At 40.2% G+C, this 26,533-nt stretch overlaps 1 protein-coding gene across 4 annotated transcripts in view; it reads left to right on the forward strand.

The window, feature by feature from the left end:
• Nucleotides 1-1,411: 1,411 nt before the first annotated feature.
• The window catches only part of SLC44A1 (solute carrier family 44 member 1), a 79,317-nt gene continuing 54,195 nt past the window's right edge, over nucleotides 1,412-26,533 (forward strand). For 3 of the 4 annotated variants that reach the window (XM_042866182.1, XM_042866184.1, XM_042866185.1), the window contains exons 1-3: nucleotides 1,412-1,495; nucleotides 21,283-21,372; nucleotides 23,491-23,633. In XM_042866182.1, the coding sequence (XP_042722116.1) occupies nucleotides 1,469-1,495; nucleotides 21,283-21,372; nucleotides 23,491-23,633 (260 nt within the window). In that variant the 5' untranslated portion in view covers nucleotides 1,412-1,468. Of the gene's footprint in view, nucleotides 1,496-1,793; nucleotides 1,960-21,282; nucleotides 21,373-23,490; nucleotides 23,634-26,533 lie in introns of those variants that run through there. The other variant, XM_042866186.1, reaches the window with a different exon arrangement.

Raw genomic sequence — 26,533 nt, forward strand, 5'->3', positions numbered from 1 at the left:
GCAGCTGCATTGTGAGCTGTGCTGGGCCTCATGCAGGCTGCAGTCGGACAGGCCTGTAAGCACTGCTGCAAAATACTACTTTGAAGGTCACACTTTCAAATACCATGCAAGTATTTGGATAGAATCAGGCAGAACAATGAAAAACGATGGCAATGTGTATATGAGTGGTAAAAAAAATTTTTAACCCACAAGCAAGAATTTATGAAATTTGTGAAGGCAACATTGTTTGCCATTAAAGTCAGAAGAGCTAAAAAAGATGCATGATTCATAATTCACCCACACACCAGTTTTAGCTCTATTTGAAAACCTTAACTAGCCTCCTTTGCTAGTCACATGCCCTCCTTTAAACTTAAATCAATCTGGTGTTATTTCTAATTGTGGGTATTCTGTTGTATCGTATCAATGGGATTGCACTGACCTTCAAGTAAAACTGCTGGACCACACAACCTTACCCAGAAAGGGGCTGCAAGCTTCCAAGGAGAACTCTCCTCCACTCTGAGCACAGTTGTTGCCTTTGCTGCTATTAATGACTACAATCTGTTGCCGGGGACGGCTTCACACACGTGGTCCTGCCTACACTTGGAGCCTGAACTTTGATGTAGCTGATGAGCAACATGAAACCACTTTTTCTGCAGCCACGGAGGCAGACACCTCAAAATAGCAATCCTGGAGCTTGTCTCTGGGAAGGCTGCAAAACTTGCCCAAGCCAGCCAAGAAACATATGGCAATCGCCCTTACTGCAGGGATACGGGAGCATCATCCGCAATCACTCCAGGCCACCCTTTCACCTGGCCACATGAGACCACAGCTGCGACTAAAATAAGAGCTGCCGAACGGGATAAAACGCACCCAAGGCATTTCAAGGCACGGGCCCGCGGGCTTCTCACAGTGCCTCCCAACGGGGAGCAGAAAAGCACCGCAGAGCTGCGCAGGGACCTCCCTCTGCGCTCCGAGAGCCTTATCTGCAGCTCCCAGACCACCGGCGGGGCATCCCGCGCCGCCACTTCGCTCGGCAGCCACTCAGAGAGGGAGGGCGGCCTGGCCCCGCGCCAAGCCTGCCTCCGTCCCCGCTGTCGCCTAGGCAACAAGGCGAACGGGCAAAAGAGATTGCGCCAGCGGAAGCGACCCCCCGCGCGGGGCGGAGCGGAAGCGGAGGCGGTGCCGGCCGGTGGCGCAGGTACCCCCGGCGCTGCAGTGCCCCGGCCCCGCCCTCGCGGCCCGCCCCGCCCTCAAGCCCCGCCCCGCCTTCAGGCTCCGCCCCTCGACCGCGGCCGCCGCCGCCGGGGAGGCTGCGGGGGCGCCGCGGCGGAGTCGTTAAAGGAGCGAAGCTGTCTTGAAAGGGCCCGGCACTGCCCCGCGCCGCCTCGCCCGTCGCCGCCGCTGCCACCACCGCCCCGGGGCGGGCCGTCGCGGCGGGTGGATGTCCAGCGCCTAGCAGGCACCGCCGGGGCGGGGACGCACGGACGCCATGGGCTGCTGCAGCTCCGCCGCGCAGGTGAGCGCCCCGCGCCCCGCTCTGCTCCTCCGCCGCCGCCGCCCGGGCCCCCCGCGCCCCCGGCCTCGCAGCCCCCGCCCGCGCTGTGTCTTTTTCCCCCGGGGCTCCTCCTGTCCTGGCTCAGCCCTTGCCCCCGGCCCTGCCTCGCTCCGGGCCCGGCTGCTCCCGCCGCCCTTCCCGGTGTGTGGGGCTGTCCTCGGTCCCCCCCACCCCCCGGCCACTTTCCCTCGCCGGGTCCCTCCAGTCGTGTAACGCTGCTCCCCCCGGAACTTCACACTGTTTGCTCGGCCTCCTTCCTGAGGTTGTGATCGTGACTAACGCCGCGACGGTGCCCGCCCGTAAATGTTGGCTCTCAGGTTGCGGTGGCTGGATCCAGCTTCCAGCGGGCTGCTTCTGTTGGAAAGTCCATCTCTGCCGTCCCGGATGACTCATCACAGGGATGAGTTTTTTAAGTCAGCCGTTCAGTCAGTATTCCTCTTTGTTACCGTATTTTTAATCTTTTTTTTTTTTTTTTTTTTTTTTTTTTTAATAAGGATTCTGTCCTTCCCACGCAAAGTGCTGCAAAGCTGTCCAGTTGCAGTAGGAAGCAACATCCTTTCTGTACGGCAAATTTTGCTGCAAAGAGAGAGGCAGTGATCTTTGTGTGGTATGTGGGGAAATGGTCTGGAGTTACAGAGGATGTCGTTTTCCACGAATGTTAGAGGAGATGTTCAGATCATGAGGCCACTGCAGCAGGCTGCTGCCAGGGAGTCTGTGGTTTGAGGTTTGTTAAAACTGTGCTGGATAAACATCTGCCAGGAGTGGCTTAAGCGAGGCTGATACGGACTTTGAGCAATGTGAGCGAGGCAGATGTTTTGAAGTGATGTTTTGAAGTCCCTTCCAACCTCATTTTCTATGATCTGTATCAAAATTCGTTCTTTTAAGCTTTTCATACCCCCCTTTAAGGTGTTTTTTATGAATTTGAATTGCTTGTTCAGTTTATGTCCTTTTCTTAAACGAAAAAGCAGGTCTGTGGTTTTTGTTAGACCAAAAGCAGGGAGAAATAGAAGATTGGATGTTTTAAGTTCTCAGATTTCAAATAACCCACTTTATTTTAAGGTTTTTTTTTTTTTTTTTGTGAAATTTGCCTTTCCACGCCAGATCTCATGATGCTGATGATATGCTGCTGGAACTCTCATTTGCTTTCCTTGTGTGTGGCAAGATGTGGCACAGTAATTGAGCTTAGCATCCTGTCTACGTAACTGAGCTGTATAGAATGGTTGATTATTTAATTCCCTAACCAAGAGCAATTCTGCATCTCCTCAGGAAATGTGAATCAAAGGCTAGTTGCTGAATATTTCATCAGCAACAGTTTTCTCTGGCATATTGTTTGCAGAAACCTTTCTGCCGACAGTGCAGCTCTGCTTTACAGCCTATCGTCTGTCATCTCCTTCCTTTATCATTAACAATAGATGTTGGCTTCCTCTACTCCTGCCTTTATGCCTTCCCCTCCCTTATTTCCTCCAAAGCTTTCCTTGAGATCCATCACATGTTCCTTCATGTTGCCTCGTATCTTGTTTCTCCCTGTTCAGCTTCATGTTAGGCTTTCAAAGTCTTCCTTATCATAACTCCTTATCCTCATTCCTTATGACCTTATCAAGTTCATTTCTCCTTAAGTTTATTCTCCAGCTCCCTAGCTTGTTTGATCTTCATCTGCTAATCCTCATTCTTGTTTCTGAGAGGCGATTACTTGTATTTTGGCTTTGCCAGCCATTTTCTTGTCTAGTTCTGCATCTCCAAGTCCTTTCTCACGACTGCCACCTCCTCATCTCATTGATGTTACTGCATCTACCTGTGACTGGCTGTTGAACCAGGCAGATTTCTTTAGTGTCTTCTCCATAGCTCTTATTTCATGCTCAATTGCCTTTTTTTTTTTTTCTTCTTTCAGTGCATTTCCTGGTTCCTTTGCTTTGTAGGCTGTCAGGAGCTCTGCCTTAGGCTTTTTCCTGTTTTTCTTTCCCTGTAGAATCTAAAGGCTGCAAAAAACAAAACAAACAAACAAAAAAACAGACCTGATTCCAACTGACGTGTTTACCTTTTCTCTGCACTGAGCCTACTACTTTCAGTGATGGATTCCCATGTTTGTTGTCTGCTGCTTTTGCCTTTAATTGCTTAGCCTGACCCTAAATTCCTATTCATTCTGTTTATCTCCAAACGTCTGGGCTTTTGTTTTTTGGTTTTTGTTTTACCTTTTCCTGGATCTTACTCCCTTCCAAATCTTATCGAGTTACTGTCCTCCATTTGTAGAACTGATGGTCAGCTTCAGTCTGCATTCCTTCTTTTCCAAACTCCTGGAACAGGAAGTAGCAATCTAAATTGTTGGATATTCTCTCTTCTTCCTTCATACCAACTTCTTCCAGTCCTTTTTATGTACTTGACTGAAATTTGCCTCATTAAGCTCTCTGCATGCTCCTGGCCAGGCAGCAAGGTTTCCCTTGCTTCCTTACCCTCCTTGCCCTCTCTTGCTTTTGATATTGACAGTAATCTGCATATTGATGCTGTATTCTCACGGGGCTCCTACTGTCCTGTTCTTACTCTTTTCTCTCCACTCTCTGGCTGTTACTTTCTTTTCCCCACCACTGTCTGCACTTTTACTTCCATTTGTTTGTTGTTTCTCCCCCCCCCTTTCATTATCTTTCTCCTATCTTACTAATTTTTCAAATTTGAACTGTTAAAAGTGAAGTCAGCTTAAACTCAGCAGGACCATCCCAGGCTTTCTTCCTGTTCAGCCATTGTTTGCTGCTGGTGCATTGCCATCTTACCTGTTGAGGTGCTTTAATCTGGAATATCCAGGGCTTTTTTTTTCCCCATTTATTTCAATTTTCGTGCTTCAACAAAGTTCTTTCACTACTGATAAACTGTCTTTTCTGATAGGTATTTGTTCTTTATTGTCATAACCCAAGTTCTTGTTCTTTCTCTCTGTTATGGCTGTCATGGTCTATGGTTCTTTAGGTGCTCATGCTATTCTATACTTATTTATGTGGACTTTGCTGTAAGTTTTTGTGCTTACTTGTTTCTCTGCATTTTAAACCGTGAGCTTTTTGACCAAACCTTGTGCAATGCTGGCTAACTTTCCAACTGTGTACTATTAATTGATTAGGATCCTCTTCATGCTGCAGTTTCTTTGAAGTGTGGTTGTAAGGCAGAGGTGCAGTGACTTATTTGAGATGAAAACCTTGTAAAGGGTGGAAAAAAGCCTCACCTTTAATGCATCTCTTGCCTTGCAGTGCTGCTGCATTGTCAGTACCTTCATGCAGTTGCAGCCCAAGGTCCTCCCTCACTGTGTTTTCATCATGAGTTTTGCAAGGTGCTTCTGTCTGGGTGCATCTCTTTCATCATAGATCTGCTGTGGAAGAAACTCTGACAATATTTTAATTCTTGTTTTCTCATTACTCTTTGTTGTTGTTATCCTTTGGAAGTGCACTGAGTTTTAGTGCTGAAGCTCTGAGTAGATAGTCAAATTCCTTATCAAACACTTGGTTTTATCTATTTAGAAAAAATGAATTTGCAGTTGTGGGGCAGCGCTCTTTCAGTTCTTTCCATTACTTCTCAGTGATGTTTTCTGTCTCACTGTACTAGTCCATGATAAATTGAATTTGCAGGAGGTACTACAAGAGTTCATCACTTCTGTCTCATCGTAACTGTCAGTCTCTGCTGTAGACCTGTTTGACTGAAGTAATCCATACAGTTGGTGGTGGATTGTTTTGTTTGTTGTTGGTTCTGTTTTATTTATTTTGTTTGCTTTTGCAAGAAAGCTTCCATGATGGTTTAATTGTGATTGCTCCAGTGGTCTGGTTTGCATCTCTGTTGTAGGGATACAGAGTTCTGGAGTTCGTGGAAGGGGACAAGCTGTGAGACAAAGTGGATCTTCTTAAACTGCTTTTTCTTGGGTTAGCTCCAATATGGAATTCTTTCTCCTTTCCTGGTCTTATGTGGATAAAATGAAGAAGCTGAGTGTAGTTACTAGGTATGTGCTTTGGCATTCTGTTGTAGGATCAGTGTTTGTGCTTGGTCAGGGAAATAACTCTGTGGCCTCAGTGTTTGTGCTTCGTAGCTCTGTGTGTGTGTGTGTATGTATGCATATATATTAATCTTCACATCTTTCTTTGCTGTAAACTTCATGTAAAATGCATATGAAAAGGACTTCAAACCTTGCTGGAAGCTGTAGGGAGGAGTGGGTTAAATATAGCACGAGCTTTAGTAGTGGACTTGTTTTTTTACAAGACCAGAAAAACATTCTGTAAGAAAAGGAGAAGACGGATCATCCATTAACCTTCCTATGGCACTTGATGTCAAAGCATCAAAGAGTAAATTTGGAATTCATAGTTTTTATAATATTTTCATAGTTCTGTTGAAACATAAGCCTCTTGTGAGCTCTTATGGACAACATATATCATTCATTGCACATTAGCTCCAATTGCTTGAAGATCTTGCAGTCAAATTTCTAAATGCAAGGGGAATCAAGACATGCCTGCTTCGCTGCTACTATGAATATGATTGTGGAAGAAGATGAACTGGTTAACGGTGTTTATAGTTAAAAGTAGAATGAGATGTGAATTCTTCCAGCAGTTACAGCATTTATTTTCCTTCTCAGCACCTTGATTGTAGATGAAGTCTCTGGCAAGCAGATGCAGAATGAAGGATGAAGCATGCAAGTAGGATTCAGAAATGGTGCTTTTTAGTCAGGCAACTCACGGAGCTGTTTACTTTTTTTTTTACTTTTTTTTTTTTCTGGTATTTCTGGTCTGTGAACTCCATTTACTCCCTGTGAAGCATCAGGTGTACATTTTACAAATGCTGTCACAAGCAGCTACACAACCTGTGCATATGATTCCTTTTGATCTTTTCATAGAAGGAAATACTTTAACTACAGAGCTACTTGCAAATACTCCTTTTCAAATCCATTGAGTTTTTTTTGCAGAGGCCTAGCTCCTTCTGGAGTGTAGACTGTCTTTTAAGTTATGTCAGATCTTAAAAGGTGTAAGTAACACATTATTTCGTTTGTGAGATTGATAACTCTTGACTGGCTTTTTTTTTTTTTTTTTTTAGCACTTCAAAAGCTGAACACTTGGATTAAGAGCAAGTATAGAGTATTGCATCATTAGAAGATAATTTTTCTGTAAAGAGAGAATGGTTTCAGGAAAGATTGCTATCTTAATGGTGAATGCTAAGTTAAAAGCTTATGGTAGTCTAACTGGCATCTGGATTGCTGTCAGCTGTCAAACTTCCAGGTTGATAATCATAAGGGGTGTATTCAGGATTATGCCACTGACTACTTCTGTTTTTCCTGATGCAGAATTGGCAGTGTTTGTGGTGATGTGGTGAAGTTCCCGGCGTCTTGACGCTTTTATCTCTGAAGGGAGCTTTTCATTAACTTTGCATGCGCTTTTTTCCTTTAGGCTAGTTATAATTTTTGTTCATTTGAACATCAGTTGTTTTGTCTGTGAAAATCAGAACTAGTGAACCAACTTGAAACTGTGTGTTTTATTTTGTATTTGAATCCTTCCCACTTGAAGAATCGGGGCGGTTGTATAAATCCTGCAGTTTGCTTCTGAAAGCCAGTGATGAAGCAGGGTGTTGCCAGATTACTTATACCCACTGGCTGAACTGATTGCAAATTTGTACCTATATTTGATGAAACTATTCAGAGAGTTTGTTTATGCATAAATTGCATGGAGCAAGTTTGAGTTGGTGAATAGGCTTTCTAGTCACTTTAACAGGCTTAGGAAGTGAGTGAATTTCATTGCATTTAATAGCCTCTTATCCCTGGGCCATTTCTCTCTCCCTTTTTAAAAAATATTTTAGATAAATAAATTTGTAATGGGGAATAAAACTGTACAGTTTAAAAACATCCTTAAGAGTGTTTTAAGAAGAAAAAAAGCATTCATATGCAGAATCTTCCCTTTCAAGTCCGTCTTCACCATTTCATGATTTTTTTTCTTTTGCTTTACTAACACCCAACATGCAGTGCACTGCAAGAATAGGAGATGATTGCACCCTATAAGAAAGTTGAAGTTCTAACATATGTTTAATAGTTTCTAGCTGTAGCTGTTTGAGCCAGTAATACTACTGGAGTGAAGTGGAGCGTAATGACAAAGGGAATGTGGTGACTTATGCCTGACATCCTCTCATCCTCTCTTAATAAATATGATGTAATTAAGCAGCTGTTTACAGCACAAATGAACTCTGGCCTGGAATTTTTTTTACTTTTTTTTTGTATTGGAGCCACTGTTGCTGCTCTCCAGATGATTTGTTTGACTGAGAAAGGGAACTCTGAATGTTGTTTTTGTATCTGTAGAAACTAAACAGGAAACCCATTGAAGTGTTTTGTACAAGGCTATAATCCTTAGGACTTGGGAATTCCATCACAGGCTCCCCCTAGTTTGCTATGAAGAACTGCAAAATAATTGCTTACACACAAGGAAACGTGTTTTTGTGATGAAGTAAGTACCTGATGCATTATTTGCCTTTTTATTCTCCTACTCTTTCTTCCATATAAGAAGTAGAGCCTTCTTAATGTTGGTTCTTATTAGTTTAATGCGCTTTAGTGTCCTCAGACATTGGGGCAGTCCTCAGACTGCCCTCTTATTGTAATCCTGAGTGGTTTTCATTCCTGTTCTGGAACCTGTAAGTCAGGACTTTTTACGGAAGAATCCATATAAGCTCAACATTTTCCTGCTGTCTGTGAGGGGAAGCTAGTGCTGATGATAACCTTTGAAGTATGGTTGAATATTCCCAAAGGCTTAGCAATTTCTGCTATAGCTCTGTCTTTCTGCTTCCATATGCAGTGATACGAAATAGTGTAGGTGACCAATGTGTATATGCAAGAGTTAGTTCCTAGTGTTTAGTGTAGAGTCATAATTTTTTGTTCCAGAACTGTGTTTGTGTTGGCACGTGCCAGTATGACTCTCTCAGCTTGCAGAACTCTTTACTAAGTGGGTCTGTGCATTCAAAAGATAGGAAGCTCTTCTGCAGGGATTGTAAATGCAGTAATAATAATTAAAACAAAACAACAACAACAACAAAAAAAAAACAACCAGGTCTAGAGCTCTTAAAGAGGTGTGTTGAGTTTGGTCTTGAATTTCAGCTTTAGATACTTCAGAAAGGAGAAGTTCTTTTAAATCAAATTGCTTACAACAGAGTGCACAGAAATGGGCAGCATTTCCTTACTTTCCCGTAGAAGCCACGCATTTGGGGATTCTGCTGAGTGCCACGTTCTACTGCTGGTGTCATGTTGTGACAAAGCTATCTTCTTTGGAAGCTAAGCGTGTGCTGTAGCTGTGCAGAGTTTTACTATTCCAAAGTTTTAAAAATAAATGATAATTTGAGACTTGCAATCTCAATAGTAAAATCTGAGAAACTGTTCAATAGGTTAATGGACAAATAACAAAATCCATGTGGAAGAACTAACTTGGTGTACACTATCTTTAAAATGAGCTTTCTTTTATGGCATAATTACTTTTTATTGATTATAAAGCCCCATGGAAATACCAAGCATGCTCTGAAATGCGTATTTTACTTACATGAAAAATATTACTGTGGTATTTTTGAAATGTCTAGACTCACTGCTGCTTTCAAATAAGTACTTCACTAATTTCTTGGAGAGAAGAAACAAGAACAAAATATTTCGAGAGTTAAAAACTGAGGTTTTGTCTGTATTTTTGAAATTTAAAATATCAGCAGGTGTGCTGATCGTGTCAGCTCTTCTTAAAACAGCTGTGTTACATTGTAAGATAAATATTTAAGTTGTAGCCTATAATGGAAGCGATGTCACCAAGGGGGTTTTAGAAGCAGTGTTAAATACGAGTCGACTGAAAACGAATGTAATATGATATACTGCACAGTGAGTGTCAGATTCATAAATGAAGTCTCAAAGTATGAATTTCCAGTGTAAGCATATTATGCCATCTATAATATAAGCACTGTCTTATGTGCTTTTGTTTTCACTTACATTATATTGAAAACTTGTAAATACTGTGTGGTGTGTATGAGAATATTAATGAAACAGCAGGTGTGGAAGTACTGAAGTACAGTGTAACTTCATTACCTTTTAGTGCATAACATTACAGCCATATTAAACTATCAGGAACCTCTTCCTTTTTGTAGTTGGATCTCTGAACATCTTTTCTGGGAACAAGGCCTTGGAAAATGGTTGGTGATCTGGAGCCATTAGGCAAATTTGGGTGCAGGTCCCAGAAGTTCAGCTAGCATTTGCTTCACAGTGTCTTGAAAAATAAGTGAGATCGTAGTAGAAGTAGCACAGAAATATGTATGAAATGAACCACCACCGTAACTTGCATAGTTTGTAACACAGTTCTTTTTGGTGTAGCCTAGAGGAGTTTGGATTGGCTTACATTATGCTGAGAATAGTATCATTGTGGAGGGCACTTGCAAAGAACACCGCGTACTATTTTCATTTCTTTTTAGAGATGACTGACTGCCACTTGTGGTAGCATTTGCGACTTCTGTAATAGTACTGCAGTGCCATTCTCCCTTTCCCCTGGAAATGGGAGGCCTACCTTCTGTTGTGTAAATAATGGGCATTTCCAAGTTTCTGTCTGCCTGGAGAAGCTGTATTGGCAGGCTTTTTGCAGTAGGAGTCCAACTGCTAACCCTCAAGGACAGATCAGGCCAAGTCTAGAGTCACAAAAAGGTTTGGGCTGGAAGGCAGCACGAGGCTCACCCAGTTCCAGCCCTGTGCCATGGGCAGGGCTGCCACTCCCACAGCTAAGGCTGCCCAGGGCCACATCCAATGGGGCCTTGAAAGCCTTCAGCGATGGGGCACCGCAGCTTCGCTGGGCAGCTGTGCCAGGGCCTCTACTCAAGTGACGTATGTCCTCCTAATATCTAACCTAATAGGTAACCCTGGCCAGGGGTGCGCCAGCTCTCATCAATTTGTGACTCTCCTCTGGATCTACTCCAGCAGCTTTGCATCTTCTTTGTGCTGGAGGCCCCAGGCCTGGATGCAGTACTCCAGGTGAGGCCTCACAAGAGCAGAGCAGAGAGGGACAATCTCCTCCCTCTCCCTGCTGCCACACCTCTGTTGATGAGCCCATACTGTTGACCTTCCAGACTGCACACTGCTTCCACGGAACACGCTGCTGGCTCACGTCCAGCTTTTTGTCTGCCAGGACCCCCAGGTGTTGCTCCCTGGGGGATATGTCACTGGCTTCCAACTGGTTGTAGAGCCACTGACCACAGCCCTCTCACTGCAGCCATCCAACCAATTCTTTATCCACTGAATAGTAAGATCGTCAAATCCCAGTCTTTTCCAATATGCAGACGAGGATGTGGTGTGGGACTGTATCAAGGTCACTACTAAGAGTTTCTTTGTGATTATGGAGGTGTTTTTATTGCTGCAGCATCATTTAGATATTGTACTGAGGGACATGGTTTAGTGGGACATTTTGGTGACAGGTGGGCAGTTGAACTGATGATCTTAAAGGCCTTTTCCTACACTGGTGATTTTGTGATTCTATGATTCCACCTTTCAGGTGAACTCATAGTGATTACTAGAGTCTGAGTTTTCTGTACCTACTCAAATAATGAAGGAGTACTAGTATATTGCTGCATAATAAATCAGCTATAACGTGAACCTGAGGGAATTGTCAGAATCTGTGTTTGGCTGTTGTGTGGCTGCAGTTCTATACTGTTGGGTATTTTATCTGAACAATTTTAAGTGCTGCTCAGGAAATCAGCAGGTAATGTTGAACATTTTAAGTGTGTTAGTGTTTCTGTAGTTGATGAAGTCATGAAGTCATTGCAGACAAATTTAGCACTTCAGGACTTTACTTTGGCAACACGTTTTTATCACATGAAAATTTTATGTAGAGAGCTAGTTCACTTGAGATAGTTCTTTCTCTCAGATGCTTTATGTGCGAAGAACTGAGTGTGTTTATTTTTTAGGAACAGAATCATCCAATCTTCCGAGTAATAGAAGAGCCTAAAATAATCAGACTTAATTCTTCCTAGAGATAGCTAGCATCAACTTCCATATTGTCGGAGGCTTAGGCTCTGTTTGTTATGTGTGAAGGCTTTAGAAAATGGGCATATCTTTTCACTCCCTCTCAGTAGGAGTCCCTTTATGCACTATTTTAACAGGTTACGAGCTACTAATGCTTTTCTTTGAAAATATGAAGCAATACCCTAGATCATAATTTCATATTCAGATGTTTTACATATTTTCTCAGATCAGTTATCTATTATCTATTAGATTGGCTGTATATGCAGACAAATCCTCTCCTTTTCATGAAGTAATGTCTGACTCATTAGAGTTTCCATTTATCCTCAAGAAGGATGCACTTTGTCTACTTGTGTGATGGTTATCATGTGTGTTTTAACTTCAAAATGAAAGTCATAGAATCATTAAGGCTGAAAAAGACCCTTTAGATGGTCTATTCCAACCATCCACCTACCAACAATGTTGCCCACTGAACCATCTTCCTTAGTACCGCATCCCTGTGTTTCTTGAATACCTCCAGGGGCAATGACTGGACAGCCTACTCCAATGCCTGACCACTCTTCAGTGAAGCTTTTCCTCATATCCAACCTGAACTTCCCCGGGAGCAACTTTGCACCATTCTTTTTCATCCTTTTGCTAGTTACCAGGAGAAGAGTACAACCCCCACCTTGCCAAAGTAGGTGCCACTGGGAAGGCCAACAGTTGTGGAGTCAAAGATGCAAGGGGCTGAGACGTCTTCACTGTCTCCTTGTGTACCTTCTATTTACCAGAGTAAATTCACACACAGACAAGTGTAACTGCCTAATTCATGAATTCTGAGTTTCTCTAGCAGTCACAGCTAGAAAAAAATCCCAAGTATTTATAAATATTGGGGATTCCTTGTAAACATAAATCATCACAGATGGCCCACTGCAGATGTGACTGCTCTCTCCATGAAGACCTGGGAGCAGGGAAGTGTGGCACAGGGCAGATGCTCTTGTTGCGACAGATGCTCCAGCTCCACGGTGCACAGCCTCTGGTCAGCAGTGCACCTGCCATGTGTGCCACGTGTGCCTGCATTTCAGCAGCAGGCCCTTCTGCTGGGATTCACTGATTTCACAGATAGTTTTCCACAGCCTTTGAGCTGTTCAAATGTCCCCTCCACACTGAGACAGACCAACAAAAGGTACTGATACTTCAGGATATGATGTTGTTCCTAAAGCTCTCATCTGTCCTGTTCCCTACAGCCTTCTCCCAGGTAGTCCCATGGAACAGAGGAGTGAAATAACAAGTGAGAAGGCAAATAAACCAGGAGAGATATGTAGTATCAACAGGAAGCTAACAAACTGGCACAAGGCCGTGATATACCCATATGGTACTTTTAATACCTCTGCAAGCTTCCCATTCACTACTGAGCAGGAAATCTATATGAGCTTTTCCCAAATCCCACCTGAGAGAGTTTGGAAGGAAAAAACACTTCTATTGGTAGCATTAATTTTGGATATAGCCTACTTATTCATTGCAGTTTGGATTCATTGTGAAGAGGGAGAACTATCTGGAAGACTGGATACTTTATTTAATTATGTCAAAATGAGGCAACTGTTTATAGAGTGGGAAAATTCTTTCTTTCTTGGTGTTAGCTTCCAAAGTAGAGTGATCTAGAAATGTACTGAGCTATTAATGAGGTCAAGACTCATCTCCTCCATTTCAGTTCAAGAATCAGGATCTGTTCAGAGAAGTGAAAGAAATTTTGTTCGGACAACGAACAGTTAATGCTAGTTAATGTAAACAGCTGAACAGTGTAGAAAGGTGTGCTGTACCTCAGACACAAAAGTGCCATGCTGTCTGGTAAACCACAGATTTATGTTCTTGCAGTAAAAAACTTTTTTTTGTTTGTTTCACTTTTTTATAGCTTGCATTCAGAAGCATCAGTGCTTCTGCATAACGTTTACCAATAACAAAGAAAGTACACAGAAGCAAGTTAATACTAATCAATTGAATAGAGAGGTAATGATGTTACTGGGGGAGGCTGGCCAGTGGAGTGTCTTCCCTCAGATTTCCTCCAGCACATACCAGTGGCAGCCAGCAAGATGTCCACACAACTCCCTTGATAATGTGGCCAGATGTATACAACAGCAGGAGACAGCAAAGCATGATGTATCAGGGTAAGCAAGGTAGCTCACAGAAAGCAAGGATACTTACAGCTATAGGGCAGTTTCTCACAAACAAGTTCCTTCTATCAGCGTGATGAAGCTAGAAGCAGTTCACTTGTGTTTCTGAGCTGACAACTGCGCTTTCTCATGGACTGGTCGCCTGTTCAGGCTGTGATTTGTATTTTTCCACAAAGCTTGCTTCATGGTAAAGGCCAGCATATGAATAGGCCTGTTATTTAGCTCATAAATAAAATGATACATAAAATGATCCAAGAAATGCGCCTTGCCTGGTAATTAGTTAGTTAGGAAACACTATTTGTAACGGACAAATGTTTGAAGATTTTTTTTTTTTCTGGCAGTGTGAGCATATTTGAAAAATAGCTTGTTGGACAGCGCCTGGACAGGATGTGTTTTTGGTAGCAAGCTGTTTGACTTGGTGCTCTGGAGGAGAACTCAGGAGTGGGCTATGCCTTGGGTGCCATTTTTTGCTATGTGTGGTATTGCACCTGACTTTAGATATTCTGGAGCACTATAGTTCTACTGTAGATGTAGAGTGACTGTACAAATGCCCATTGTGCAATTCAGATAAACTGATAATCGGTTGATCTTCTTTCAGGAGAGAGCTGGCTCTGCAGGACACAGTAGTTGTTTCCCACAAAAGGACCTGGTCAGGATGAATGTCTTTTTTGCTTCAAGTGCTGTGTATTAGTGCTTTGTGAGTGCTGTGACTGTATTCTGTGTAAATAGGTGCTCAGCTACACAGCCATTTCTGAATTCCTTCATTTGCAAATACAAATACAGCTTCCAGCAGCTGTTACTTCTGCTTGCTCTCCTGCAGTCAGCTGCAGTTGCGCATACTCTGAATCTAGATGTTAAAGCAAAGTGATAAAAAACAGAGAATTCAAAGGGGTTGTGGTTAGATCAATATCGCTCTTAGGTTAGATTTTGTAACAAGTGATCTTAGACTGCCACATCACTAATAATGACCCTGGGGATTTATTAAAGTACAATGAAAGCTATCCTTTCATTTAGAGAGAAAAACAACCTGAAATACTTGCAGTCCAAAATTTCAATACCCTCTTAGTATTACTGAAACAGTCTGAAAAGGATAACAGTGAATATTCCTTTTTTTTTTTTTTTTCTTTCTACAGAGACTCTGCAGAGCAGTAGAGAAATTAAATGAGTTGTAGATATTTGAGAAGTTCATTTATATGATCCTTTTGCAATGATCTAAACAGATGGTTATTTATGTTTCAAAAGAGAAAGCTTTGGCACAAATTGCCTACATTTATTTCCTTCAGAGCAATACTTGTTCTCCCCCAAATAACTTTCAAAATCATTGTCCCAATTTCAGCCAGGTTGGTACTGGTAGCTAATTCAGGATTGCCAGTTAATTCAAAGCTTTTATATTCCTGTGAGTTAATGAACGACTGAGGTCGAACTGTCACTGCAAGAAAAAGGGCTGTAGCAAGAGCTGATTTATTCTGAGATTCCAGAAATCTTACAAAGGGTAAGAAAAAGTGGGGGGCAAAATAAGGGAATGTTGATACTGCAAGAAGCACAGTAGCTGTTTCAGAAGTAGGAAGATATGAATGTATCATGTGGAAAGTCCAAGAGAAATAAAAGTTAACCAGTTCCATGCCTTGCAGAGCTAATTACTTTCTTTTTTTTTTCCAGATTCTGTGCTCAAAAACAAATAGAAATCTGTGCTTCTGAAATAACTAGCAACAGACTCTAATTCAGATATTCATGCATGCCAGCATTTGTTTCATCAGCCTAACAACTGTTCTGTGGAAGTTGAATCTTAAATTTTATTAAATTTTCTGATTTGATGTCAACATGCTCTTAGGAAAGAAATCTTTTTAAAGAGTTGCAGTTGCTGTGGTAACTACTCAAAATTTGGAAGGTGGGTTGGATAGAGAAGGGCGACTAAGCATTAGAGGATGAAGTCTAACAAGTGCGATGTGTTTGTTAAGGGGAAGTACTGGGGTAGATTTAGGTTGTGAACTTACACAGCATGTAAGGTCATGTAATGAATTTAATGGTGAAAGCTGTGGTGAAGCCTTTGTACATGTTTTGTGTCTGTGTGCCTGGCAGTACTGTAGCCTAGCAAAACTTTCAGCAGAGTAGTGAAACCAGTTGGTCTGAAAAGTCATCTCATTGAAGCATAGAATTAACTGCTAAAAGGGGATTGGGCCAATTGCTCAAGTGCCTGAGACTGCACTTTTAAATCCTTTTAAAATGTAGACCTGATTGTTTAGAAACAGCTCTCTAAAGTCAAAATTGTTTTATATTCTCTATGGGGTAGAAAAAGAAGCGTCAGTTTCTAGTCTAGGAAATGTGAGAGCTTATTCTCAGTGACTGCAAATGGATAACCAGGTGTTGTTGGAACTGGATTGAAGGTAAGAAATAACTAAAAGAAAATAATTGTCTTCTAAGAAGGAATGTCAAAATGTTTTATGTGTATCTCTGTTTAAAAATGATTTCAGTTCTTTTGTCTTATTTTCTGGTATTTTGGCTGCAAGTAGAACAGAATAAAACAAAATGCTAAAGCACAAGAATTTTAAGTCACTGTTGAATCTATCATTATTTGAAAATGCAGGTAACAAACAGTTTGTCATGATTTTGAACTTTCCAGGAGCTCTGGGAGCCTCATCTTGAAAGCCTTCTCTTGAGCCAGACTGGCTTTGTTCACAGATCTTACTTTTCTGACTGTGGGCATTGCTTTAAAATATTGTCTTTGCATGGCTTTCTGATCACTGTTTGTGTATTCCTGGAATTCTGAAATTAGACTAGTAATTTGAAAAGATCACCCTACATCATGACTACTGATGTAGAGATTTTGATGGAGCGTTTGGTCTGTCCTGTGTCTTCTCAAGCTTTGTTTTGGACTGAGATATGTGGGGCCTCTTTCCTTTTTTTCTCCTTAGCTACCGGAACTGAACCACATCAGTGTTTTTCTAACCTGTATGTTCATTAAACTACTAGCTAAAATAACAGAATCTAATGTCTCCCTGCTTCACCTTTTCAGACAGTGATGTTTTTCAGAACAGTTAGTCATTGGGTTACCTCAGTGATAGCTTCATCTTTGTCTTCCTGAAACGTGATCTGATCACAAGATTGTAGGATTTTTCTGCTGCCTTTCTCCCAGGTTGCAACATCCTCTTTGATGGCAAATTCTATGATTATCCTGATCTCATTCACATCTTTGCTGCTTAAGCACAGCTTGATTATGTGTGCATATATGTACACAAGCATACGTGCATATGTACGTATGTATATGTATTATATACACATAATACTGCACATATTCTTATTTGGTGTCTTAGTTCAGTCATATTCCCCCCACATTTCACATTGCAGGAGACATTGTGTCTTTAAAGAAATTCTTTGATACCTGATTTTCAACATCCAATTATCTTTTGTGCTTTTTTTTAAATGTCTTTTTTGCTTCAGACTGTGTCAGGGTAATCAGTGTTCTGTGGCTTCTGTTATGAGGTTGTTTTCGCCATTCTGTGCGTTCTCTGTAATTTCTTGTGTCTGTAATATTGGTCTGACATGCCTCATATTTTACTTCTTTTGTGCACTTACTTAAAAACATGCACATAAGCACTCAACTGCCCAACAGGAGTGATGCCCTCCAGTAAGTACATCAATTACAGTGAAAGCATAGTGAAAGTATAACCACTGTTTTTGGGCTGTTCTGGTAACTGTAAGGAATTATATTAACGTATGCAGGAGAAATCTATATTCAGATTTCTCCCACAGCTTAGTCCTGCAAAGGTGTTCTTTGGAAATGCGAGGGAGAGAAGAAGCTGGGAGAGGCATCTGAATGTGCTTTGAAGTGGTTGGATAGAAGGAATGTCAAGAAAATGGTCTTTTCTGTTTTACATTTGCATATGAGCACTTGCTTACTTGCAACAGTGTAGCTCTGAATTTGACTGAAGAAGTTTAAATTCTTCTCACTTCTCTCCAGTGAAAGTAAGCCCACCTTTATACACCGAGCTTTCTAGGTTTGGAATGAAGATGTTGTAAAACTGTGCTAAACCCAGCAGTTCTTGTGGGAGGGAACGTATTGTTTTAGTGTAAGTAATAGGATGTTATGCCAGAAGGACATACCTCGGAACCTTTGAGACAAGATTTTGTCAGTGGTTAAAGAATGGAGCATGTGCATTCTTGAGAGATAAATGGAGAGTCTGGCTGGCCTGTTAATTTTTGTGCTCACCTCCCTTGGGGAGGTCGCTGGGCGGAGGGTGGGCTACCAAATTAAAGGCTGGGAGACTTACATCAGCACCCAGAACTGCACAAGAGGAAACAAAGTTGTTAGGCAGATATGTGAAGGGGAGATACTAGCTTGGTATCTTTTGGATTCTGTTTGCTTGGAGAAACAGGGGACTACCTAGAGGATGTGCATATGAAGAATGTGAACCTGGCAGCAGGCGTGGGACTCAGCATTGGGAACTAGGAGGTACAAGAGCTCATTTTTCTTACAGCAGGCACTCCTGCTTGCAGAACACATGCTGTTGCAAAAGTGAAATATAATACTGTTCACTGAAATCCTTGCCTGGGCCTAAGTCATTGGCTTGTGTTTCTCACATTCTCATTTGTTTTTGGGAACTATTGAGTTTGCTAGCCATTCTTGAAATTGTTCTTGCACAGACTTCTCAGTGCTCATTTGGATTCTTAAGCAAATAACTCTTAAACCATTGAAATTGGGAGTGAAATCAGCTGTTGAGGGCAGGAAAGCTTTCCCAACCTGCTAGTTAACTTGTGAAGCTTTTTATTGTCTGTGGTCCATTTTGTCTGACAGCATTTCTGGTTCTCTGCACTGTTGCAGTGGTGTGCAGTCCTGTGCTTTCTTAGCCATAGGGGATCCACAGGTAGCATAGCATAAATAATGAAAGCTTTATTTAAAGAGCGAAAGTATGTATTTTTAAATTGTTTCCCCTCTTTTAGTTAAACTTCCTGCCTTGCCAAATGTTGAAGGATTTTAATCTGTCTTGAGGAAAGCTGCAAATTATTAGAACTGCTGATTTATGGAAACAAAGCATCGTTTCTAGACTGCAGGACAATGAACACTTGTTAAAGCTTATGTTTAGCACAGACTCATAATTTCTGTTGCTGAAGAATGGAAACTGGTATCTGAATAGAAGTATAAGTGTGTAGTGTGCACAGGGAGTAGCCAGTACAGAGCCGTAGACACACCAGGGTCAAAGATGATGATTAAGGGTTGTGAAACTAAGGAAGAAGTTCAAGTGGAAATCCGGAGTACGAGGAAGCAAATGAGAAGAAAACAGCAAACAGGTATTGGCTTGGGTTGTAGCAAGCCCTGAATTAGAGGTGGGGAGAGCCTACCAGAGACATTATCCTAAAGATGCGTGATTTCTTACTGTACTAGTTTGCTGAGTGGTTAAAGTGCCAGTTGATAAGTAGTATCTTTTTAATTGCTTCCAGAGGCACTTTTTATTTAAAATAACTTCCCTAATGCTTTCTTTGTTTTTCTTTTTCTGTTTTTCCCCTACAAAAGCTAGTGTTTTTGAGCCAAGTTAAGACTACTGAAGACTGAATTCTTCTTGGTAACTTTCTACATACCTGTTATGCCATGGCTTTTCAAGTTGTCTTTTTGAAACACAAATTGCAGTCCACTTTTGTAGGTAAAATGGGTTACTTATTGTAACTGTGACTTGTCAGGCAAGCTGAATGTCCTTCAGGGGACGTCCAGAGGCTTTTAAAAATCCTATTAGAAGATTTTGTTTGCAGATGGTACAGAGGATAAAAAAAAAAAAAAAAATCAAAAAAACCACACCACCCTATCCATCTAACTGCTGCCTCTTTTCTCAAGGGCAGATTACTCTTAAGGTGCAGCTATGGCTGAAATTTTTCTCTGTTGTCTATAAATAAAAGTAAGACTCTCAAATATCAAGGGTTCTTGGAAATGAATTTAGGAATACGAAGCGCAAAGCTTTACATATTTTGTGCGATTCATTTATGTTAATTAAAACAATATAAATGTCACAATCTTACTGCAAATGTTAAGTCTGAATAGTGTGTTGGTTCTAAGCACGAGCTTGCCAGGATCAGAAGGCAGTTTTGTTGAATGAGTGTAGTAGGATGAATGATGTGACCTTTTAGTGCCTCTTACAAGTGATTGCTGAGTAAAGTAGCAAGATTTTTGACTGATGGTGAATGTGTAGGGCACAGATGAAAAATACAAACACGTGTATCTGCCACTGCAGTTTCTTTAATATGTGGCAAAAATAGGGTGGAATTTCCTAGTGAAAAGCTGAGCTATTCATAAGGATCCTTTTTGATACACACATGCGGGATTTACTTTACTTTGTATCGTTATTGTTTTCAGATGGCATTATCTGTGTAGGATATCCACCCAGATATGTGAATAACAAAGCATGGCTTGCTAACAGCGCAAAGGCTACATGCTTTTATTTTATCTTTTTTTTTTTTTTTTTTTAATATAAGAATCTGGGAATAGAATGGTTGGTTGAAATGTCAACAGTGTTTGTTTTTATTCAATATTGACATTTTCTACCCTGTCAACTAAGTCTTGAAGATGCTTTGGAGTCGTGAGTGGAAAAAGAAATCTAAAACTTGGGTAGGCAATCCCCTTTGATTCTGTTTCTGAAGAGAGCTGTTCTTTATGCTCATATTTCAATCTCCCTTTCTTCTCCGAATATAAGGTCGGTGTGAGTGGTCTCTTGGATCTTGAGAGAAATGTATGAACAGTACTTATTTTGGAATTAATTGTAAAGATTGCACACTACCTGAAACTATCTGTTTTCAAAAGTAGCTATAATTAATATTGTCATGATAATGATAATGACATTCTAGTATGGTGATTTTATTTTATTTTATTTTTTTCTGCTACAGCTACTGTTAATTCTTTACATGAAAATTGTCGTTTTCTTGAACTGTTTGACTGGACAGCAAAAGGCCTAAGTATTTTAGTGGTGTATGCACACCTGAGAAATTTTACCTCATGAGCAGCAAACAATTCAAATTGCTTAAGACTGCCTGTTTATTATTTGAAGCATAGTAAATAGCATTCAGCTTTATTGTTTTGACCCTGTAGTACACAACTTTCCTTTCTGGCTCTTGGGCAATACTGACTAGAGAATTCTTTCCTGAAATGTTGTGTTCAACTGCTTCTTTGCAGGTAGACAAGTGTTTCTTTAACACCAGTTTATTGTATCTGTTGTACATGTACTGTACTTGTTAAACCTGCCTGTAGTGTTTTAAAGAGTTTTTGAAAAGTATAATGCCAAATAATGCAAAGCAGATGTGGAAGTCTACAGTAGAAGACATTGATTCGATGCTGTTAGCTTCTTTCTAGATAATTAAAAAAAATAGAAAAAAAGAGACCTGTTTATTGGATGAGTACCTGTAAATTCCTGCATAAATCAGTTTTTTTCTAGGTAAATTATTCTTTGTTGACTTAGTTGCCAATGGAGATATTTTTTTTTTTTTAAAGTGCCTTTCACATCTTACTCTCCAGTTTTTTGGCCATTGGTATTTAAGATTTGATAGATAACTCCTACTGTATGTTAATGTCCCATAGTATCATTTTCTGCCTTTTTATCTATTAGGAGCAGAAAACTTAAACAAATGTTGTTAACCCCATCTCTCTTTTCTCATATAAGAGCTCCAAACGAGAATGGAAACCTTTGGAGGACCACAGCTGTACAGATGTACCATGGCTGCTCTTGTTCATCCTCTTCTGCGTAGGGATGGTGAGTAAAACTTATGGGTTTTACGACTGTTACACAGTTGAAGAGTTTGCATTATTTGAGGAAAGTTCTAGACTCAGTGACTTAATGAGTAAGGTCAGAATATACTGACATTTGAATTATCAGCTGTAGAACAGAGTTGAGTACTATACACAGTCTGAAGACCTTTGATAGGATTCAGAATTAATTTTTTTTGTGCCAGCTTCTGCTCCAGCTTACTTCCTAAAACTCCAGTTCTTATACTGCTGTGACTTCTTGGTATCTTGTGTTGTTTCATGAACCTGTGTATTCTTTTTTTTTTTTCTTTTCCTAGACACAGAATATCTGTCAACATTCTGTATAGCTGTGCTGTGTGCCATAGCCCTGAGGAGTATGGATTTTCTAAAAGCTATCAGCTTTCTTTTCTGCAGTTCCTTAATCTCTAGTCTTTGAAATTCTTAATCCACCAAAATAATTCCTTTTGTTTTCCCATAGTGTTAGTCATTGAGTGCACTTGAAATGCAAAGATGACAGTATTTTCATTAAATAATATAAGATACATATATCTTAAGATATGGATATCTTAAAAGCTTTGAAAGCATTCTATTTCATGAGACAAACAGCTTTAGTTGTGGTTGTTTTTCTCCTACCTGTGGTGTTGATGATCTGTGGTTACTCATTCTGTACCCACCTGCTCCACCAATCATGAATTAATTTGCTATAGGTTAGAGTCCGAGATTGTCTTGTCTGAGGAATACAATACACAGAGCAATTACCCCGTTGTTCATATATCCTTTTAGTTGGTGTTCTATGGGAGAGTTCAACTGAGCAGTCAAGTACCAAGATGGGCTGAAATGTCATCCTTGCACTGTCTTCATTTAGATCAAATGGGGAGGAATTACATGATTTCTTTTAATTGTGTTTAGGGAAAAATTTTTGAACCATCCAAGAAGCTGAGTACTGTGGGATGTAAGATGCATGATCTTAAGGCCTTCATGTAATGTAAAGAGATCCTGTAAACTGAGTCAGTGCTGGAAATCAGCTTTAATTTTTACTTGTGATAATAGCCCTTTCCCGACTTTGACCTTGTTCTCACTTTGAGTATTAAATCTGTAAGTGCATTAGTGCATTGGAAAGAGGAGGACAATGAACAGCTTGCTGTCTGAAGTTTCTCTACAGTGATAGCCTGTCCATTATAGAGGACCTCTGTCTTGCATCTTCAGACCTTTAAACCCACTCGCATTTAAGTATTCAGAGCCAACTTTGTTACCTGTCATCGTCATCTCATGTGATCCTGCTGCTCCATGCGTTTGTGTCAACTGATTTCTCATGTCATAGTTTGCCTCATCATTAATGATAGTGGGGCAAGCATGTGGTTTGCTTCTCCCTGCCAAAGGCATAGCTAGAAAGCTGGTGACGTTTTTCAAAACAGTATCATGTTCACATCATTGCTGGCTTGATGCTAGTTTTGCTAGTGTGAGAGCTCTGAAAATGCACAGCAAGGTCTGCCTGACATTGTTTGCCATTTTGCCCTGTGAGTCATTTTGCATTCTCTTGCACTGTATCTCTTTTTTTTTATTATTTTTCCAGATTTGCACCTAATGTGTGGAGCAGTTGTGGCTTTCACCTGGCCACTTCTTTTGCTTTAGAGCAAAAATATTTCTTAAAAATGAACTTATGTCATATAGGCCTCTTCACTTCAGCTTATCATTGAAAGCACTTAATTTGAAGGAAGAACAAACCATAATGCAAGAAAAGCAAGACTGTCTGAAGTCCTGTAAAATGCACTCTCAATAGTGGTAGCTCTCTTTTGTAGCTCTCTTTCACTGTGTGCCTTTGTTCTCTCTTCTGCTTCATGCACCACTTGATGAGGATATTATGACTCTCAAAAAGGAACACCTATGAGATTCTTAATTCTGCTTGGATTAATGTGCAGTGCTAGATATGAGCCCTCTTTTGGCCTTGCATTTTGTTTTATAATTGCACAGCAGTTCACTGTGGATTGTCCTTGTCTTTCCTTCTTTGACCTGAAAGAATTTTTAAAGAAACTTTGCTTAGAAACAAATGAATTAAACTAAATTTTCCCAGCTGTCCTACAGAATATTTCCATTGTGGATTTTTTTATTTTTTTTTTTCCCACAGGGCTTTATCTGTGGCTTTACAATAGCTACAGGAGCAGCTGCAAGACTGCTTTCAGGATATGACAGTTATGGAAATATCTGTGGACAGAAAAATGTCAAGGTGGAGGGAATAGCCAACAGTGGTCTGGACCTCACACAGAAGAAGTGAGTATGTGATTCAATTGTTCTATTCTGTAAACCAAAAAAACCAAGATTTCATCCTTTCATCCTTTGAAAGTGGTTTTCAATGGAATTGGAAAATGAATATTCTAATTCTTTTCTTCTGATCGCTCTCCAGTCTTCACATCTGTGGAACCACAACCTTCCATAACACAGAAGTACTTTAAAAAGTGTGTGTTGATGAAAGTGTAACATGAATGCAGTTAAGTCATTGAAAAATTTCTTATTCTTGGCATCCACATGGGATGTGGGGGTATCTATCAGATCAGAGGGTCATCTTTGTTTTGGTTTTAGGTATGACAGATGCTTAGAAATTTGAGGTCAGGCCTTTGTTATCTGTGCAGAAGTGATAGGGCTTTTGTGATTGGTTTCTGCCTTTGAGTTTAGGGGAACTGGAAAATGTCCAGCACATTAAAATAGGACTTCAAAACTTTAAACTTTAGATGGTATGCAGCATATATAAAAGGGGCATGTGGAGAAAATATGCAAGAGCAGTGCAGAATTATTATTGAGCAGTGTCATGAGGAAAATACACAGAGATCAGAATCAGCAAAGTTGGGTTCTATCTATCATGAGGAAAATAATAATACTTCAGTATTAGTTCAGGAGCTAATTAATGGTAATTCTGGGGTGAAGACTTGGAAACCTGTTGAGTGAATGTCTGTTGAGATCTTCCTTCCTGTCGGTGTTCAGAATGCATATGTACAGTTTGGGTAATTTCAGATAGTAAGCTATTTAGACTAGCACTGGAACTCAGGTATTAACTGACCAAAAACAAAGTCTCTTTCAAAATTTGATCATGTTAGAAGAGTTAAAAAATCTTCAATTTCTGACAGTGATGTGATTTTACTTCATGCTTTTACTTTCAAACTAATGGAAAGTCATTAATTTGTGGGTGTTATTTTAGGAGGATGCTTTTCTAATGTATGTTGTCGTTGTAATAAAGATTTCCAAACATCTAATTTAAAATTTAATGTTGCCAGGTATCTGTTGTGTCATTGGAAGAAATTAAATAAATAGTCTGAAAACTTCTACAGATTTTTTTCTGTCAGGAGATCTTTTCTTAAACTGATAGGAACTTCTAGGAGAGTTGAAAAGCTTAAAACTTACCCAGCATAATTTTCCTATTTACTATGTCAGTATTTCAGTGCTTTTTAAAGTCAGATGTGTGTTGTACAGAAGTGTCATTCTTGTGTTATTAGAGAAAATAATTCAAGTGCTGTTCCTTCAAGTACAAAATGATATAAATATGCTGTTATATGAGAAGAGTTAAGGTGGCATTTCACCTTAATAAGTAAATAATATTAAATATTAATATTTTAAACTTCCATCCCTTGATAAAGAGATGGTGTCTGTCTTGGTGTAGGAAGGTGGAAAAACACAGGCACATGACTGAAATATATAATAGTGTAATAAATTCCAGAGAATCCATTTGACAGAGATCATCATGAGGAGAAACATCTGCAACTGTGAAATGAATTCATCTTGTACAGACATGATGGAAAGATTACTAATAGAAATAGAGAATATTTTAAATGCAGTTAACATACAGTGTTTTTTATGTGTCAAGCCAAAGACTTTGTACAGTTCAGAAGGATCACATTTTTCTGAAAAAGGTATTGCAGCTTCAGAAATGGCTTAAGTGAATGATTGGGTACACTTACATGGGATGGGATCATTTCTGTTTGGTAAGAGTGAGAAAAGGCCTTCTTTCTAGTAGGACAAATTATTCTCCAGCTATTCTGGTGTTGTCAAAGGTACCCTGATTTGCTAGAAACCAGTTCTTTTGTAGGCACGTGATACTTCGCATTCTCATACTCCATGACTTTTTAATTTTTTGGGGCAGTTTTTCAGAAGAAACAACCTACTTTTGTAGAACAATAGAATGGCTTTGTTTGGAAGGGACCTGAAGGATCATCAAGTTCCAACCGCTGTACCTCAGGCAGGATCACCAACCTCCATATCTAATGCTAGACCAAGCTACCCAGCGCCCCATGCAACCTAGCCTTGAACACCTCTAGGGATAGGATATCTGACAGATACTTTGCATCTGTCTCTAGCAGATGTAGCTCCTGCAGTGTCTGAGGACAGGTCATGGGAATATTTCATGCTTTTTTTTTTTTCTAGGAGTACTTTCCAGACATATGTAGAAATCATGTTGTCTTATTCCTATTTAATATTTCAGTTTGTATAGAGAAGGGAAGGGCTTTCAGCTCTGTGATTCTGGAATAGTTAAGTTATTCTCATTTCGTTCTGCTGGCAGAGTAATTGTGTCTTCATTTCCCAGTCCAAGGCAGAAGAGCTAAATCGTCTCTAAAAACAACATTTTCTTTCTTGTAAATGACAGTAAACCTTACAGACAGTAATGAAGAAGTGAAGAGTGATCTGCATGAACATGAAAATCTGGTAGTAAGGATAAGGATCTCACTGTGATGTGATCATATAGATGCAAAACAGTTAACTGAAATCAGTGAAGTGGAATTGGGGAAGGAGTTTTCTACAACTTGATCTTGTCAACAAAGAGTGAATCGGATGTCTTTGTATTCTATGAAGGAAAAACAGCTTTAATAGACTGTAATTTTGGAGTAAGACGTAGAATTATAGTCCAGCACTGGATTCTCAGTAAACCTCTCCACTTTAAATTAGTTTAGTTAATTCAAGTTTTGGCAGTTACGATAGGGATAAAAATGGCTTTTTATTCAGAAAGCATAGTTGATTCCTATTGTTGTTGTTTAGGTTTCTGAAATGCTAGCCAGTGGTATTTTTTGATCAGCAATATTATGCAGAATTGAGTTATTGCTCTTCCTTCAAGTACAAAATGATATAAATATGCTGTTACACAGAAGAGTTAAGGTGGCATTTCACCTTAAATAAATGCCTTTGAC

This window comes from Lagopus leucura, unplaced genomic scaffold (genome assembly GCF_019238085.1).
Source record: "Lagopus leucura isolate 7727_CA_CO unplaced genomic scaffold, USGS_WTPT01 Super-Scaffold_810, whole genome shotgun sequence".
NCBI lineage: Eukaryota > Metazoa > Chordata > Aves > Galliformes > Phasianidae > Lagopus > Lagopus leucura.